An 18212-nucleotide genomic window follows, 5' to 3' on the forward strand; every position below is an offset into this window, starting at 1 on the left:
CGGGCGGACGTATTTAAGATTACAATTACCGTTATTACCCGTTCTGTGTTCCTTGTTTAATTGTGTTCTGTGTTATTATTAAAGTTCCTTTTGTTCTTTTAAAAGAGTGTTAATTATTTACGTCGCGATACGCAAGTACCGGTTATGTCGCGCGTGTTCGAGTAATATCGATTTCGATCCGCGGACGCAATATTTTGTGGTCTCGTCCGGGATACGGCGGACTGTTTTGTGTATTTTAAAAGAAAAGCGCGATCTATGGCAATGGAGCAACAGGATTCAATAACGGGAGTTTCCACGCAAAAAAGAGTTCGTGCTTCAACGATGCTTTAAGATGCGACATCGTGGCCATCGTTGGAGACAATTACTCTTTAATCTGCGGGAAATTCGGGAGCTTCGTGAGGAGCGATTGCGGATGCGAGCAGAATTTGAATCGCAACTGCGTGAGCGGGATAGTGAGCTTTGCCAAATGGAAGAGATTTTCCGACAACGGTAAACACAGCTAAGTCCATCTAATAATAGAAATTCGGTAGCTCAAAGTCAAAATTCTTTTTGAGAAAATGAACTCGGTTATAAATTGAAACCTGATAATTAAATAATGATAATTATATTTTACTATTTTCAATTTTAAGTAAATATTCTTGCGTTTGTTTGCTTTCTTTGCTTGTGTTTAGGAAAAAGTTTCTTTAAAAGACGATGAAAGGAGAGAAGAGAGGAGGAGAGTTCTACGGAAAGAGACACAATTGTAAGAGAGGAGAGAATTCTTTTGATAGAAGAGAGTTCTACGGAAGGAGACGGAATTGTAAGAAAAAAGAGAATTCTTTTGATAAAAGAGAATTCTACGGAAGGAGACGGAATTGTAAGAAAGAAGAGAATTCTTTTGATAGAAGAGAATTCTATATGGCAATGGAGCAACAGGATCCAATAACGGGAGTTTCCACACGAAAGAGAGTTCGTGCTACGATGACGCTTCAAGATGCGACATCGGGGCCATCGTTGGAGGCAATTACTCTTTAATCCACAATGCGAGAAATTCGGGAGCTTCGCAAGGAGCGATTGCGGATGCGAGCAGAATTTGAATCGCAACTGCGTGAGCGGGATAGTGAGCTTTGCCAAATGGAAGAGATTTTCCGACAACGGTAAACACAGCTAAGTCCATCTAATAATAGAAATTCGGTAGCTCAAAGTCAAAATTCTTTTTGAGAAAATGAACTCGGTTATAAATTGAAACCTGATAATTAAATAATGATAATTATATTTTACTATTTTCAATTTTAAGTAAATATTCTTGCGTTTGTTTGCTCTCTTTGCTTGTGTTTAGGAAAAAGTTTCTTGAAAAGACGATGAAAGGAGAGAAGAGAGGAGGAGAGTTCTACGGAAGAAGACGGAATTGTAAGAAAGAAGAGAATTCTTTTGATAAAAGAGAATTCTACGGAAGGAGACGGAATTGTAAGAAAGAAGAGAATTCTTTTGATAGAAGAGAATGACATTCTTGTGAATGAAGAGGGTTCGATGGCAGTATCCTGTATATTCTTGGAGGGTGTGTGATTGGGGCCGGATATCGACGGTGCTCGGTAACCTGCAGCAGCAGCTCAGGGTAGAGCAGGAAACCGTTTTGGTACCCTGTCGATATTGGACATTGGACATTCTTGTCAATGAAGCGGGTTCAATGGCAGTATCCTATATATTCTTGGAGGGTGTGTGATTGGGGCCGGCAAATAATGGCGCTCGGTAACCCGTAGCAGCAGCTCAGGGTAGAGCAGGAAGTCATTAAGATACCCTGGTGTCAACGCCTTGGAAGAAGAGGACAACGGTCAATCCATTCAATTTAGAAGAGCCCTTCTACCATTGATTGCCGGGACGACAATCTTGAAGAGGGGGAGTAGCGTTGCGTCCCTGCGAGTCGTCTGTGGCGATTATTTCTGAATCTGCTGTACGTCGATTGGGTTCTGGATATCGACGGTGCTCGGTAACCTGCAGCAGCAGCTCAGGGTAGAGCAGGGAACCGTTTTGGTACCCTGTCGATATTGGACATTGGACATTCTTGTGAATGAAGCGGGTTCAATGGCAGTATCCTGTATATTCTTGGAGGGTGTGTGATTGGGGCCGGCAAATAATGGCGCTCGGTGACCCGTAGCAGCAGCTCAGGGTAGAGCAGGAAGTCATTAAGGTACCCTGGTGTCAACGCCTTGGAAGAAGAGGACAACGGTCAATCCATTCAATTTAGAAGAGCCCTTCTACCATTGATTGCCGGGACGACAATCTTGAAGAGGGGGAGTAGTGTTACGTCCCTGCGAGTGAAAATATGGAGGAACAAAATTTGTAAGAACAATTTACATTGGTGAATTCAATAGAGGAATACGTTGGGAGCAACAATGCGAAAAATATATCGAGTTGTTGGAAAAGCAAATTCAAATCACGATTTTCGAACGTCCACGATTATCGATCAGGATTCGACAATCGCTGATTGCCCGAATCGCACGATTCGAAGGTTTGAAAAATTACACAGGCGTTTTTTATATGCGAGTGTAGAATGCAGTACGCGGCAAAATGGATCGATTTGGCGTGAGATCGATACAGCGTTCGAGAGCCGCATATTGACTAGTGCAATCATAAATTCCAATCACATCGAACCGCGTCAATTTCTCAAGGATGCCAAGACACTGTCAGACACTGTGTTTAAACACATACAAAATGTAATAAAAAAACATTATAATGTGAAAGTTATTACTGTTTAATGGTAAATTCGTGACGGATGATAAACGCGCAAATAATAGTATTAATACGAAGAACTGTAAACTCTTTCGTATGTCCGATTTACGTGAATGGTACGAGCGGCATGTTATTGAGCCCACTTTAGCATCGCTAGAAAGATTTCAGAAACGCGATAGCGGATGGACATTGTCGCGAATACTTGATTTGACTGTAAATATAAACAAGTATAATCTTGTGCGCGCGTGATGTCTCATTAAATTGCCGCGGGAGACTACGATTACGTTTACATGTCATCCTTAATCGGGTTTAATAACATCCGCCAGTTCTAAAACTGGCCAATCACAATTATTCCATTCTTTAGAGGAATTGCTATGATTGACCAGTTTTAAATTTACGGTTGTTATTAAACCCGATTAAAGGTAACGTGTAAATGTAGTCAATGATGAAGAGAACGGTGATTAACATGCAATCTAAAGACAATGCGTGTTTCGCGTGGGCAGTGATCGCTGCTATACATCCAGTTGAAAGAAACGTGGAACGGGAATTTTACCCCCTTTATACGACAGAATCTCCAGAACATTGAGTTTCCAGTGACCGTAAAAATTAAAAAGTTAAAAAATCAAAAAAATCAAAAAATTAAAAAAATTAAAAAAATTAAAATTTTGAACTTTTCAATGATATTTCTATAAATTTATATAGTTTCGAGAAAGATAACATTGTCCCGATACGCCTGAGCGAAAGAAAGATAAACACGTCAATTTGTTGTAAGTGGAAGACAACAACGTTGGACATTTCGCATGGATCAAGTATTTATCTCGACTGTGAGCTCGCAATTGAGCAAGAAGAACGATATACAAAAATATATCTGCGATCGATACGTATATTAAATACAATGCATTGTAGAAATATTTGAACAAAGATAAAAAATTATTTTTATTTTTACAGATGTTTGCACTATTTTGGTTCGGACAACAAATTGCAATCACAGGTGGACTGTCGCGAAATGAATGACTGCGCTATCCGATTATCGAGCGATAAGGACAAGTAGCTCTTCAGCAAATTTAATTGGAAAGAGCGGCTTCTATACGTGATATATACTTGGAGTGCGTTTTGGCAAAGACGAATAAGAAGGAGGAAGAAAGAAATTTATACCAACATCACAAAGTATTTAGTATTGCTTATTATGTACATTGCTAGTAAGACAATTCATTATTTATTTATCAAAAATAAAATTTCAATGAACTTGATATTCCAATGTGGTATTTCCATGAATAAATGTCGATTTTTCAAATTTAATTGTTGGAACAAAATACATTTCTGATGAAGAAACATGAAATATCCGTAATGTTTTTTCTTTAAGTTTGACCATCTAATATTAAGGTACACTGAATTTATCAACATAATTTTTGTACCATTGTCGACATTAACTGTTTATATAAAGTATTTTGTTGTTGAAAATGTGTTTAGTATAAACTATAATTTATTTATATTTAATTGTTAGTCAAACATTTATACAATATACCTGGAGTTACGTGATGTAACATTTTGTAATTTATTGTTTTTTGGACCCATGAAGATAAATGTTTACCTTTACACACCCCATCCCAAATGACTTCCGGTTGATTTTGACGTTGACCTTGACCTCTAAGGAGATTGAGCTCCTTGGTTAGTAAAAATAAATTTTGACTACTTAAACAAGGTTTATAATTATACGTTTTCACATGGGTTTGCAACTTTCTATGCGAAGCGAAATCCACCCCACTTAAATACGTAAATAATATTTACATGCTTTAATCTTTCCATAATAGGATTATGACTTAGAATAACATTGAAAAAGTAATGTGTTATCATATTCAAGTATTATAGCAGTTCTTCTTCTAATTTAGCAGTGAACATGTTGCTACACAATTTTTTTTATCTTATCTACGACTTTCTTCAATACGTTTAGTCTTTCATAACTTTTTGTTACTAACCAAGCGATGGGAAAGATCAATGACCTTAACCTCCTTATTTTCTCGCGCGAAGCAAAGTCTAGTTTTAAATCAGAAATAGGTTTGGGTTAGGTTATATCTTCTGGAAGTGGAGCCCCCGTAGGGGGGTGGAACACACTGCCTCCACGCATACGCTTTTTAATGCGAAATGAGGTTCCACATTGGTTTACAATTTTCCATGCAAAGCGAGGTTTAACTCAAATCTATGTATCTAGTTTTTTGGTAGTGGAGCCCCCCGCAGGGGGGGCGGAACATACTGCCTCCACGCATACACTTTTTAATACGAAGTGAAGTTCCACATGGGTTTACAATTTTCATCACGCGAAGCGAGATTCAACTCAAACCTTTGTGTTATGTCTTATATAAATGTTTTTTTTTCATTTCCCGAAGTTGGGATGCCTTTCAATACTCAAAATAACTGCCATATTTTTTAACCTTTTTTGTTAATAATTTTTTAATAAAAAACGAGCGACGGCTAAAACCTTTCGAATGTTGTTCAGGGTCATGTTCTTGACAACATATGTCAAGGTCAAGGTCATTGGGGCTGGGTCCCCTATTCGCTATATTTACCCTTAATTTTATTTTTGAACATCCTATATATGTAAAAACTTGTGTTTACTTCAGTTTATATGTGTAGCATACATAGGACTATTTCTGTAAACTAACTTAAATATTTAGTTTTTCATTGTAAGACTATGTATAAATCTTAATTTTTAAAAATTTTTGTTTGTTAATAACTTTTTAATAAGCAACGAGCGACGATTAAATTAGAAGAAAAAGTTACTCAGAATTATGTCCTTGATAACATATGTCAAGGTCAAGGTCATTGGGGCTGGGTCCCCTATTCGCTATCGGTAAGCTATAAAAATATGCAATAAAAAATGGGGATTTTCGTTTAAGAAATTAAAGATGATCTTTATGTGATCTTCAAACGACTATCTAAAGTCAAATTAATGGTACCATCTCATATCTCCCTGAAAGTCATAAAACTTTTGTATGAAACATTTTTCGCAAAAATTAATCGATTACAACTCTTGGTGGGGATCGGACCTGCAGAAGCTCAGGAAGGGGGCTCGGCGTACCTGGAACAGCGGAGAGCCAGGAACGCGGGTCGCCACTTGACTGGGATCTTTATTGGAAGTCCCAGAAGGTCTATAGGGACTTTGTAGTAGCCACCAAGAGAGAGAGAGAGAGCTGGAGGAGATTCTGCGAGTCCATGGAGGAGGTTCCGGAGGCCTCCAGACTCTGCAGAATACTGACAAGAAACCTGGACTCAAATCTCAAGCAATACGCTTTCCGGGACGTGGTTTCGGGAGAATGTCTGGTTCATCTCCTGGAGACCAATTTTCCGGGCTTCAGAAGGAAACCTGATGTTGACTCAGACGGGTAGGCTGCGGAGCCCAGGTTAAGGGCACGTGGTTGCGACTGGGAACTGGCGACTAGCATTGTCAAGCTTGAGAAGGTGGAATGGGCCGTCAAATCCTTTAAGCCATTCATGTCCGCTGGACCGGATGGGATTTTCCCGGCGCTCCTACAAGAGGGGCTCGGGCAGGTCAGCGGACCACTTACGCAGACGCTGTGAGCATGTCTTGCTTTGGATTATATGCCAAAAGCCTGGAGGCTGGCGAAGGTGGTATTTATAGTTAAAGTCGGCAGAACCTGCTGCACCTCTGCCAAGGATTTTAGACTGATTAGCCTGATTTAGACTGATTATGAAGTCTTTCCTTCTGAAAACGTTGGAAAAGCTGGTCGAGGTTTATTTAAGAAATGTTGTTCCTGGGCGGCATCCGCTGCACAAGAACTAATACGCTTATAGGATGGGTTTCTCTACGGAAACGACGCTCCACTCTCTAGTATCCCAAATTAAGAGAGATTTCATGGAGGGAGGCTATGTGATGAGGACATTTCTAGATATAGAGGGCGCCTTTAACAACACCTTTCATGAGGTTGTTTGCAGAAAAGCAATGCTGCAGAGTGTCCCAGACAGGCTGTTCATTGAATCAGGGGTATGCTCCGACGGTAAGTTGTAACGACGCTTGGCACTGCTAATGTTGGTGGCTGGATGAATTGAGGGTGCTCACATGGCGGGGTGCTCTCTCTACTTCTGTGGTACCTAGTAGTCGACGGACTACTTAGGAAACTTAATGACAGGATCTTCTTCGCGCAAGGGTATGCGGACGATCTGGCGATCATTGTGCAAGGAACATGTCCTTTCTGGACTTCACGCAGTTGGAGTTCACGCAGTGTGCCCTTGAAGTAAGAGAGGAGTGGTGTGACAGCACTGGTCTCTCGGTTAATTCCCGGAAGACGAAGCTGATCATATTTACTCGCAGGTACAAGCTGGGCACTGTGGTAGGACCCACCTTGGGAGGCATCAGGCTGACACCAGCTAGGTCAGTGAAATATCTTGGAGTTATCCTAGATAGGAAGCTGACGTGGAAGGAGCATTTGAAAGATCGATGTAAGAGCGTAATCTTTTACTTTTGGCTGTGCAGAAGATCCTTTGGCCAGACCTGGGGCTGTAGGCCGGGGATGTTCTATTGAATCTATTCTGCCATTCTTAGATCTAAGCTGCTATATGCTGCAGTAGTATGGTGGCCTAGAGTACAGTTGGTGTCGGCGAAAATAACACTGGAGCACCTGAGGGCTCTCATCTTAAGAGAGGCCCTTGATGCCATGAGGACCACGTCAATTGCGGCGATGGGATGCTGCTCGGCATCGAGCCGCTTTACCAGACGATTGTCACCACAGCTCCATCGGCGGCTTACCGATTGAGATGTGATTGAGGGAAAATGAGGAGCCTGTACCCGGCACACCAAGCTTCCCGACGGTGTCCTTTCCCATTCTATCTTTAGTATGGTGCAGGACAGAATGCCAGCCATTCGTGTCCTGAAGGCGCTTTTCAAGGTTGCTTTCTGGAGCGGGAAGACTGGCTTAGCCCGCAAGGTCTGGTGCTGAAAAATGGGGTCATTCTCTTTACGGATGGTTCCAGAATTGGCTCGAGCTCTGGAGCAGGCGTCTATTGTCAAGAGAAAGAGATTAATGAGTCTATCCTACTCGAAAAATTTATCACGGTCTTCTAGGCAGAGATAGTGGCGATTTTATATTGCGCACAAAGTCTTTTCGCCAATAAAGAGAGGGACAGTCGCATTAGCATTTGTTCAGACAGCCAAGCGGCTCTTAGAGTTCTTGGCGCCCCGACTTTTTCCTCCAAATTGATCTGGAACTGCAGATGTACCCTAGAAAAGCTTGCGATAGATAACGAGATTGCTCTGGTGTGGGTGCTCTAACATCAGGGGCAACGAGGCGGCCGACCAACTTGCCAAGGCTGGTTAAGAGGCTGATTTGGTGGGACCAGAGCCGGCGGTCGATATCCCCTGCTGCTTGGACAGGGGGGACATCGGTCGTTGGCTGCGAGATCAACATTTGGCTTTTGGAGAAGCGTAATCGGGTGCAGGCAGTTGAGGGCTCTCCTTAGAGATTCTCCAAAGAAGGACTTCGCCGCCTGTATCAAAGCTTTAAGCAAACGAGAGGCTGGGCTAGTGATCTGCATACTTACAGAGCACGACACTCTTAATTATCACCTGCATAAACTGGATCTTACCATTTAATATTTTTGTTCTTATAGTACAAATTGATTGTTGATAATTTTTCAACAAGCAACGAACGACGGCTAAAACTTCTTGGATGTTACTCAGGGTCAAGATCTTAACAACATATGTCAATGTTATCGACTTTTAAAGGGATTGACCTAATGTGAAAATTTACTACTGTTTTTTATCTTAGATCAGTTATGTGAAAATATTTTCTTTTTTCCTGTCCTCTCTCCTTTCTACAGCGACATAGCTAAGCCTCCGCAATCATCACCGTACACGCGTGTTTTTTATGACCCCTTCTTATTGTCACCAGCGATGACGTCACTTTCTACAGGCACAGCCGTGACCGCTCGGTCAGTCGTACCCGTACGCACGCGTTCATTACTCTCATGTCAAATTTATTCCATCTGTATATTATTTGATTTTTCTTTTTTTAGTAGAAAAAGCGGAGGAAGATGGGTATCATATACCATACGACATCTCCATCCTCGACAGTCGCCATTTTGTCGGTTGTCGTCACGTTTCATTCCCCGTCGGTCATATCGGCGGCTCTTGCCAACGTGTTATTTTGCCTTGTTTTTCCCACTTCTGTAAAACCCTTTCTTTTCAGCCAATCAATATGTCGGTCACTATGGGGCAAACCAATCAAAGCGCTTCCCCTTACTCTCCCTCTTTCAGTAGATCATGCCTCTGGCGCCAGTGACATTATTGTTTTGACCGGCCATAGTGGCCCCTATACTACTATTAATATTAAAAAATGTTATATATACTAACATAATATGACTGTGTATTTTATTTAAGCATTTAAGTAAGATAAAATATAGGAATATAAAACAGAGTGCTAATATAATATAAAGAAGACATTATTTCTAAAATTACTGTAGCAATTTATAGATAATTATAGTAATCAGAATTATGTTTCGTTTTGATTACTCGAAAATACTAGCGTCAGCGTCACGTTGTTTACAGTTGTAAGAACAAATATTGTGTTTTTTAGTCATCAAAATTTTTTGCAAAGTGTGATTAAATAAGGTTTTTCTTTTTTCTATCAATAAATCTAACAAATTAAAATTAAACTTAAAAACGGCAGAATATTAGATATTTAAAATTATTTGTCCTATGTTGAACTTCTCATTGTATCCTTTGGAAAATAAAATCATTAATTAATTTAATATTACCGGCTAGATAATATCCACTGGACTTAGTAAGGTATCTTCTATGTTATTTCTTAGACCTATAATATTCTCGAGACAAATTTTGAAGTTCGGTCTATTATTTTTTGGACTCCAGCAATGCAGCATCAATTCGTATAAAGTCGGTGGACAATTCAGAGGCATTGGCAACCTGCCTCCAGTGCGTACATAATCTATCACTTCCAGATTAGTTCTACCAGTGTAGGGATGCTCACCAAACGATGTAATTTCCCACATTAGAACCCCGAATGACAAAACGTCGCTCTGGGAAGTAAATATTCCGATGGCCAAAGATTCCGGTGCCATCCAGCAAATAGGAAGCAGACCTTGTCCTTTCTGAAACATGCAAATTTAACAGAGTTAATCTTCTGATTTAATTTGTCCAATTAAATTAATTGGAAATGGCAATCAGAGCCAGGCGCGGTAGTTGGAGCGCAAACAGTTTTTTATTAATTAATTTAATTTGATTTTAATCTATTGAGCCATTATATATATTTTTGTTTTTAATTTGTCCATTTTTAAAGTATTCGTGCTAAAACGAAAAACGTTCACTTATCTCTTACTTTATATATAAATAGAAATAAAATATTTTTCTTTTTTTCTAAATTATATTCAAAGTAGAAATGTGCAATATTATTACGACAAAACATCTCTAAAAATTTTAATTTTATTAAATAATTGTATTTACCACGCAATAATAGTCATCCTTGTAAACATCTCTAGCTAGTCCAAAATCGCCAATTTTAATGACACGGTTCTCGCGATCTCTCGCGGATACTAAGCAATTTCGACACGCGAGATCTCTATGAACGAAACGCAGATCTTCTAGGTAGCAACAACCTCGCGCAACATCTTCGCACATAGCAAACAAATCTTGCAGACGCAGAGCGTGCAAATCTGACGGTTGTAATTTTCGACTATCTCTCAAATATTGTAGCAGATCACCAATTTCCATTAATTCCAACACGATTAATGGAGCATCTTCGTCTAAGCAAACGGCCAGCAATCTTAGCACATGTTTATGTCGGAAGTGATTCATAAGTCTGGCCTCTTCTAAAAATTTCTTTTTCTCTTGCGAGGAAGCATTTTTTCGAAGCATTTTTATGGCAACGGGCATTTCTATGTTCGATCCTTCTAAATTCTTTACTTTTCCTTGAAACACCTGCGAAATATTTGAAATTAGTTTAAATATACTATATGACATTAAAAGTTATGTAGTTTAATATCAAGTGACATTATATTTTATTTTATATTAAAGAATTTAACGAAAAATACATAATAGAATGCATGTGTATATTGTCTCACAAAAATTTTGTATTACTTATAATTTTTTATAAAACGTTATTCATGTACTTATTTTTATTGATAAATGCGTATCTGTTTCAATTTCTGTTGATCTAGAAATTAATAGCGTATAACATTGTATCGAAAAAATTAGTTTTTACCATTCCGAATGCGCCGCTGCCTAAAAGTTTTCCTAATCTGATTTCCTCACGTTTGATTTTGGTCAGAACATATTCATCCGAATTATATTGCATCATAGGCCTGTATAGTGTATTGATTTGAACGTTACCGTTAGGTATCTCTTGCAGAATTGCTAATTCGATGTCAGTCATCATCGGAGGCAAAACTTGCTTGTTTCTTTCATTGCGTTGTCGATACCCTGTTATAAAATTACAATATACTTATTTAATAATATGCATTGCAAAATTTACACACACATCGCAATTTTAAAAAATAAATTAACTTTTTTTAGAAAACCTCAATATGCTACATTAGATATAATCTTTTTCTGCAATTAAAGACTTATATGTGTATCATATATACTTACAATAGTAAAAGTAGCAGACGCAGATTACAGTAACTATAGCGACAAAGCTTAAGATGACTGGTAGGTAATATTGTATAACTAATATTCCAGGAATGCTCGAAATATCACCTTTGTTATGCAAAAATATACACTTAATATCTGCATTTTATTTCAAAACTTACTTCTATTTATAACTTTATTATTAAAAATTACTAAGTTTTTAAATTTTGTTAGCATTTCCATATCTCAAATAAATATATAATATTATAATATTTTCATTTGCTTACTTGTCATAGTTGAAAAAGTAAATCTTCCATCAGATGGCCATATAAAGTCTTTCTCGTATTTGGGGTATCTCAGTATCAAACGAAACTCGTATAGAGTGCCTGGTAGTAAGTTTTTTATATAGTACATTATTTTCCCTCCATTATTCGACTCAAAGTTGTTTGCAGTTTGCCACTTCTGCATCTCAATATTTTTGAATTTCAATATGTAATAAATTGTCAAATTAACGTTAGGAATCCACGAAATATTCATACCATTTATGCTAACCTCGCTTAAAGTTATATTGTTTGGTTCCGAATACATGTACAAAGTTTTGATCGAACTGTCATTATAATAATCGTTAAAGTTGGCTGGATACATGCGTACATATACTCTGTATTTCTGTCCTGGTATCAACGGTTCGAGTATTGTGAAAAATTTATCGTCTATCTTATACTCGGTTTTATTGATAAGTAAGAACTCGTGTATTTGTTGCGTATCGTTTAACAAAGTAATTAACGTCCAATATACTTCGTAGATCACGGGCACGCAATGCCCGATCTTCAGTTTTTTGGGTGGCATCCAATAAACTACCGCTATAGTAGGCGTCAAAGCCTGAACTGTCACATTTTCCGATGCGTCGAACTTGCTCGGTTTCGTTCTTAATATTATTTCCGAGCTTAATAACGGTTTCATTGATAACTGAACAGAGTAAAAATTGCTTATAGCTAGCAGTAACTTATACTCTGTAAGCGGCGTTACATTCTGAATTTCGTAATATTGCTCGTACATCTGCACGGTGAAATTATCAAACTTGTTAAACTTATTATCCAAACAATGGCTTATGTTGATAGTATATAGAGTGGTAGGTAAGTTGTACTTTTTGCATCCACTCTTGGGGACCGGCTCCGGAAGATTTACGATGATTCTGTTCGTCGTTACCATCGCTTCTTCTACATTGTAAACTTTTTTGTCGGGCGTCAGACATCTCGTCGGAGGATACGATTGCAAAGATTTACCGAAAGCATAGAATTTAGTAAACCGGGAAGGCGCTCTTATTTTTTGGATGTATTCGAATGCGTCTACGCTTTCGAGAAGTGCATATCTTTTTTTCAAAACATATACGTAGTCTTTTCGAATTGTAGAAATGTAAATGTTTGTCTTGTCAATTGTTAAAGATATAAATATAGATCTGGCAATGATTTTGGTTAAAATCAAATTGCACGTAGAAACGTTAATGTCTGTCACAATCAAGAAATCAGTCATTAGCCAGTAAATTAACGGCTTCTTAGTATTCATGTCGTCAATTTTCATTTCAACAAAATCTGACTCATCGAGTTTGAAGGGGCACATAACATATAAATTATTCCGAATGATTTCAGTGTTATTTCTATCAAGTTCCAATTGCATTAACTGAGGATTAGTGTCCAAAGTCTCATTTGTCCAATATAAAGTTCTAAAATATATATGCATTATTTTACTTATTATAGAACATTATAATAATAGCAAAAAAAACATTTATATATAGTAAATATTTAAAATTCTTATAATTAATTTGTGTTAATTTATTATCTTTTTATAGCTTACGATCTTAATTACAAAGCCATACAAAATTATCGAAAAATTACAAATAGGTTTAATGAAGATATTGTTCATTTATTTCAAATGGATGAATGTTAACATACCCTATAGACGGTACTATAGTTAATCTGTAAATATAGAAAGACGATTCCATTTTAAAAATCTTATCATATTTGATTATGCCACTTTCCCACATTGTTAAGTCGAGCTTGAATATGTCACTGATATACAAATGATCGTCTAATTCTACCCAGTACAGATTTCTTGCTATCCAGTCGATGCAGAGATTGTGCGGAATACTTCGAAGATTAGCTATTTTTGTAATATTGTTTCCATTCATTTCCAATATCATTAACTCTTTCATAATGTTGCTCCAATAAATTTTATGTTCCGCTATTGAATAAGTGGCACATGCCACTTCCATATCCTTAAGGAGATTAACGCTGGTGTTTGAATCCAGATCCCATATATCGATACCATATTTTGTTATAATCAATAATTGCGGTATTGGATTTTCATGCGTAGTCGATACATCAATTAAATCGGTGTAAGGGCCAGCACCAACTTTAGTATGCGCTTGTACTTGAAAGTAGTACGTTGTGTTAGGTTTTAGATTGTGCATTGTGCATTCCAATGTTGTTGCTGAAATACTTTTGTTGTCGCAAATTTGAATCTCTTTTTGATTTTTGATAAACCAACACTGCACTGTTGCAAATTTGAATCTCTTTTTGATTTTTGATAAACCAACACTGCACTGTGTATCCTTGTATTACTTCGTCTGTAAATTCAGGTTGGTTCCATCTATAAAAAAAATAAGATTTTAGCCTTTTGATATTTAGTAAGATTATAACAGAATCAACGTTTTTATATGTATGTTTTGTTAAGTTTAAAAGAATACGAAAAATTTAAACTTTTTACCTGAATATCACAGAAATGTCGTCTTTCTCATTTAGGAATTCATTGTAAAATTCGACAAATGCTCTAGGAGATCTTGGTTTGCTCAAAATGCTATCTAGAAATTTTACAATCACTTATTGGCATAATTATATTACAAGAACATTATGTTGATTATCTCAGTAATTCAGGAAAAAACGATTTAAAGTAAAAATAAAAACAAGAAAAAAGTAAATGTAAATTACAAAATGTGGAAATTAGCACAGCAAATGTTGACTTATAAAATAATAAAATAATATAAAAAAATTTGCATGTTTTAAAACTCAAAAAAATAATTGTTAATTCAGAGCAAAAACAAATAATAAAGCATTAAGAGTTTTTTGGAAATTTTTTATTGATTAAGAAATCAGAAGTACAATACTTGCGATCGTTAAAAAAAAAAAAATAGTCTAGGAAAATTAAATAATATAATCAACTGCTTTATATTAAATTTTGATAAATTTTACATAGAATATATGGATTTTTCTTTCTCTTTTTGCGGCAAAATGAGATCTATATTTTTCTCGCTATTGAAATATATATTTTTTAGATTTTATTTTTACTCTCTGTCTTAAATGTAAATTATATTTACAATTTTCTTTGTCGTAGACTTTTTTGGAATGATTTATGCATTTCTTTACAACTTTACTTTACTTACCAACAAATTCTGGAATCACAGATATATTTGCTAATGAAATCTCATCAATTTTGTTTCTCATGCTCAGGGTATCAGGATAACTCCGATTAGATTTGAGATTTTGTAAAATGTGATAATCGTTGTTCTCGGATACTAGAATATCCTTTATAAAATATAACATACGAAAAGAAAAGTAGTAAGTAAGTTGGGTAAAAAACGCGGTTACTTTCGGTACTTTTAATGATAAATAATACATGTACAAATTAGTAATATCGCCATAAAATGTCTTGTTTGTATAATCATATCGGCTTGATATTTTTCTTTATATCTCTTCTGATAAGTAATGTGTTAAATATAGTGTAGTTATATTTAAAAAAAAATCTGTTTTTATTGTTTTTTCAAGATATCTTCTTGCATATCAAATACATGATTCTTATATCTAAGAGAAAGGGCTATCGTACACAAATTGATATAGCTGCGTCAAGTAGACGTCAATAAAATTGTCTGGACCGATGAGCATGTTATGTAAATCAATATGGTGGCTTAATGTTCAATGCTCGTTGATCCAGATGGTCTGCTATGCATATGCAGCTATGTCAATTTGTGTGTGATAGCCTAAAGTCATGCAGAATAGATTAATGAGGGTTAATAAGAATTCATAACCGTTTTTCTTAATAAATAATACATAAAAGTGTAGTTCTTCCTAATTATTGAAACAATTTTGTTTAACAATTTAGTTTTTTTACGTTGAATTAGTTAACTTCTTTAAATAAGTGACTTTATTTTAGCACGACTTTCCGCTTCAAAAATTTATTTGTTACCATTAAAGTTTTTCAATAACGTTTATACTTCAAGAATGTAAATGTTATAAAAATTGTCTTTTAATGGCCATATAGAATTTATATAAATTCTTGTACTTAAACTTTTGTCAAATTTCTTTTCGGTTATCATTACTTTTTTTAACGCAAACAAATTCTGGAGAACACGATGTTATAATTTACATTATCTGGGTAAGATCGTATGCATATAGCTATATAATGGATTATTATAGTTATATATGCACAATTAAAATTATATATAAAATCGAAGGCATAGCAAAAAATTGGCTGGTTGCGTATATTGTTGATTTCTATAACTATTGGATTTATTGTTACGGTTAAATGATACAACTCGAAATTTTATTATACCGACACTGGACTTTCTGTTTCGATATTTAGTAGCTCTGTTCTGTTATACAGGATGTCCTAAAATTACCGGACTTTCTCTTAATGGCAGATTCCTTAGAACATTTCAAGACAAAAATCCTAATACAAAAATGTCAAGGCTACAATAGTTTTTAAACGGGAAGCGATTATATTTTACGGATGATAGGGCTAAAATTTCGCGCGTTCAGATACGACGAAATAACAAATGAGAAAAAGGGCATTTCATTCATAAAGCACTTTTTTCACTTGTTATTTCGCCGTGCCTGAGCGCGCGAAATCTCAGCTCTGTCATTCGTAAAATATAATCGCTTCCCGTTTAAGAACTATTACAGCCTCGACATTTTTGTATTAGGATTTTCGTTTTAAAATGTTCTAAGGAATCTGCCATTAAGAGAAAGTCCGGTAATTTTAGGACATCCTGTATAACAGAACAGAGCTACTAAATATCGAAAAATTATTCTTACAAAATGAGAAATGCTAACTTTCTAAATTAATTTTGTTAAATAAAAACTAATTTAGTACAAATCTTATTTAATAAATATGATTATAAATATTTAAAAAAATTAAGAGATCTTAGGAATTGAAGAAAAATCATATAAAAATTAGATCAGGTGTCATTTTATGTATATATTAATATAGCGGAGAATGAACAGAAAATCTCTTATTGTTGCTAAAAATACTTATTTTTAAAAAAAGCAAAGAGAAAATACAAAGATAATAAAATCAAATTTCAATACACTATCTTAATTAAGCTTAATTTTGTACTATGAAGCATCCATTTATAAAAAAAATTTCCAAGATTTATACACTTTCTTTTTTTCGTAACATCACACATACTTTTCTAGTATTCTAGTATTTCTAGTATTTCTAGTATTTCTGCTATTTTATGTTATATAGTTTTATTTTATTATTATACAGTACATATATTTTATTATTATATACAGTTTTAGTTACCCAAATAAACTATTAGCTATAATAACATCTAATTTTATTCAACAAAGCAATCTCTTACCTGTATGAAGTCTGAATCTGGATATTTTGACAAGATATCCGCTCTCGCTAATATTAACACTTTCAGTAAAACACATAATATCATTTTCGACATAATAATTTTTTTTTCTTATGGATATTTGCGCTCAATCAGTTTCCGCCCAATGCTTAGCAATTCAGCTATGAATAGTGATTCTATCGATATTATGGATAATGCAAATGTGCTAATCGAATCGATGTTTTCTTATGTATAATTTTTTTTCAATTTTTTCAATTGTGCTATATTGTGCTAACAATGTGCTAAAATATTACTTTAAAAAAATAGAAGAGAAAGAAGAGATACGCGCGCGTTAAAAAATAATTTTGGACAATATTATGCAATTAACATTACAAAATTAATTACAAAGTCGAATTATGGACAGAGAATCCGAGAGCAAAGGACCGTGCTCAAGAATAAAGTGCCCTTAATACTGCTGTGCTGAGGAAATCGACAATTGTGTGCTGACTTTTGCTAGACTAGCACAACTGAGATATGCAACTATATGCCATTTGGATAATTGATACGAACGTAAATGTTAGTTGCATGTAGTATTGTCCAAAATTATTTTTTATCACACACCTCGCACACACGCACGCACGCACGCACATATACACACGCACACACATACACACAACTCTTTTATAACTTTTCTGTACTATTTTTTAAAGTAATATTTTAGGACATTGTTAGCACAACTTAGCACAATTGCTAAATATGCATAAAAAATTACACCCCACCGATTTTATTGCTACTTAATTATATTGTAGGGGTTCAGCTATGAATAGTGATTCTATCGATATTATGGATAATGCAAATGTGCTAATCGAATCGATGTTTTCTTATGTATAATTTTTTAAATTTATTTAGCACATTAATCATAAGATCTCTTCTCTATTACTATTTTTCAAAATTTCTCTTCATAACCAATCACAATGCATCTTACATCAAATTATAAAACTTTTGTTTAATGAATGCTCACTTTTTCCATGAAAGTCAATGACGACGCTATGAATTGACACGTATATATTCGGTTGTATCGAACAATAATATAAATGTTGTCAGTTTTCCTCTGTAGTTCCTCTTAATATAATTTAGTAGAAAAGACACCAGGAAATTACTAAATTATAAATCTTTACTTTTGTCACTATTCATGCGACAAGTTTTACCAGATCATATATATTTTCTATATCTTTTGTTTGATTAAAAACTGCAACTGTGACAATTATTTTTTATATATTATATATATACTATGCGTGCTCT

General features: G+C 35.4%; 1 protein-coding gene across 4 annotated transcripts; it reads right to left on the bottom strand.

The window, feature by feature from the left end:
• Positions 1 to 9069: 9069 nt before the first annotated feature.
• LOC115245360 (proto-oncogene tyrosine-protein kinase ROS-like) lies at positions 9070 to 17157 on the bottom strand. 4 transcript variants are annotated; one of them, XM_029823652.1, is made up of 11 exons: positions 16935 to 17157; positions 14739 to 14880; positions 14066 to 14159; positions 13892 to 13948; positions 13252 to 13842; positions 11855 to 13022; positions 11590 to 11764; positions 11324 to 11431; positions 10938 to 11155; positions 10181 to 10654; positions 9070 to 9828 (listed from the first exon to the last, which is right to left on the bottom strand). In XM_029823652.1, the coding sequence occupies exons 1-11, from the start codon at positions 17025 to 17027 to the stop codon at positions 9481 to 9483; spliced, it is 3468 nt and encodes a 1155-aa protein (XP_029679512.1). In that variant the 5' UTR covers positions 17028 to 17157; the 3' UTR covers positions 9070 to 9480. The 4 variants fall into 4 exon arrangements, with proteins under 4 accessions (XP_029679512.1, XP_029679511.1, XP_029679509.1 ...); XM_029823651.1 differs by having other exon boundaries at positions 11590 to 11770; XM_029823649.1 differs by having other exon boundaries at positions 11590 to 13022.
• Between the last annotated feature and the right edge of the window lie 1055 nt (positions 17158 to 18212).

This window comes from Formica exsecta, unplaced genomic scaffold, assembly GCF_003651465.1.
Source record: "Formica exsecta isolate Colony F162 unplaced genomic scaffold, ASM365146v1 scaffold96, whole genome shotgun sequence".
NCBI classification, from domain to species: domain Eukaryota; kingdom Metazoa; phylum Arthropoda; class Insecta; order Hymenoptera; family Formicidae; genus Formica; species Formica exsecta.

Excerpts from the sequence above, each read along its gene's own strand:
- LOC115245360 (XM_029823649.1), bottom strand. The coding sequence starts at position 17,027 with ATGTCGAAAATGATATTATGTGTTTTACTGAAAGTGTTAATATTAGCG. Across the intron at positions 14,881-16,934 it reads CAGATTCAGACTTCATACAG|GATATTCTAGTATCCGAGAA; the intron begins GTAAGAGATTGC and ends TATTTTATAAAG. Across the intron at positions 11,432-11,589 it reads TACTTTTTCAACTATGACAA|GTGATATTTCGAGCATTCCT; the intron begins GTAAGCAAATGA and ends TGCATAACAAAG.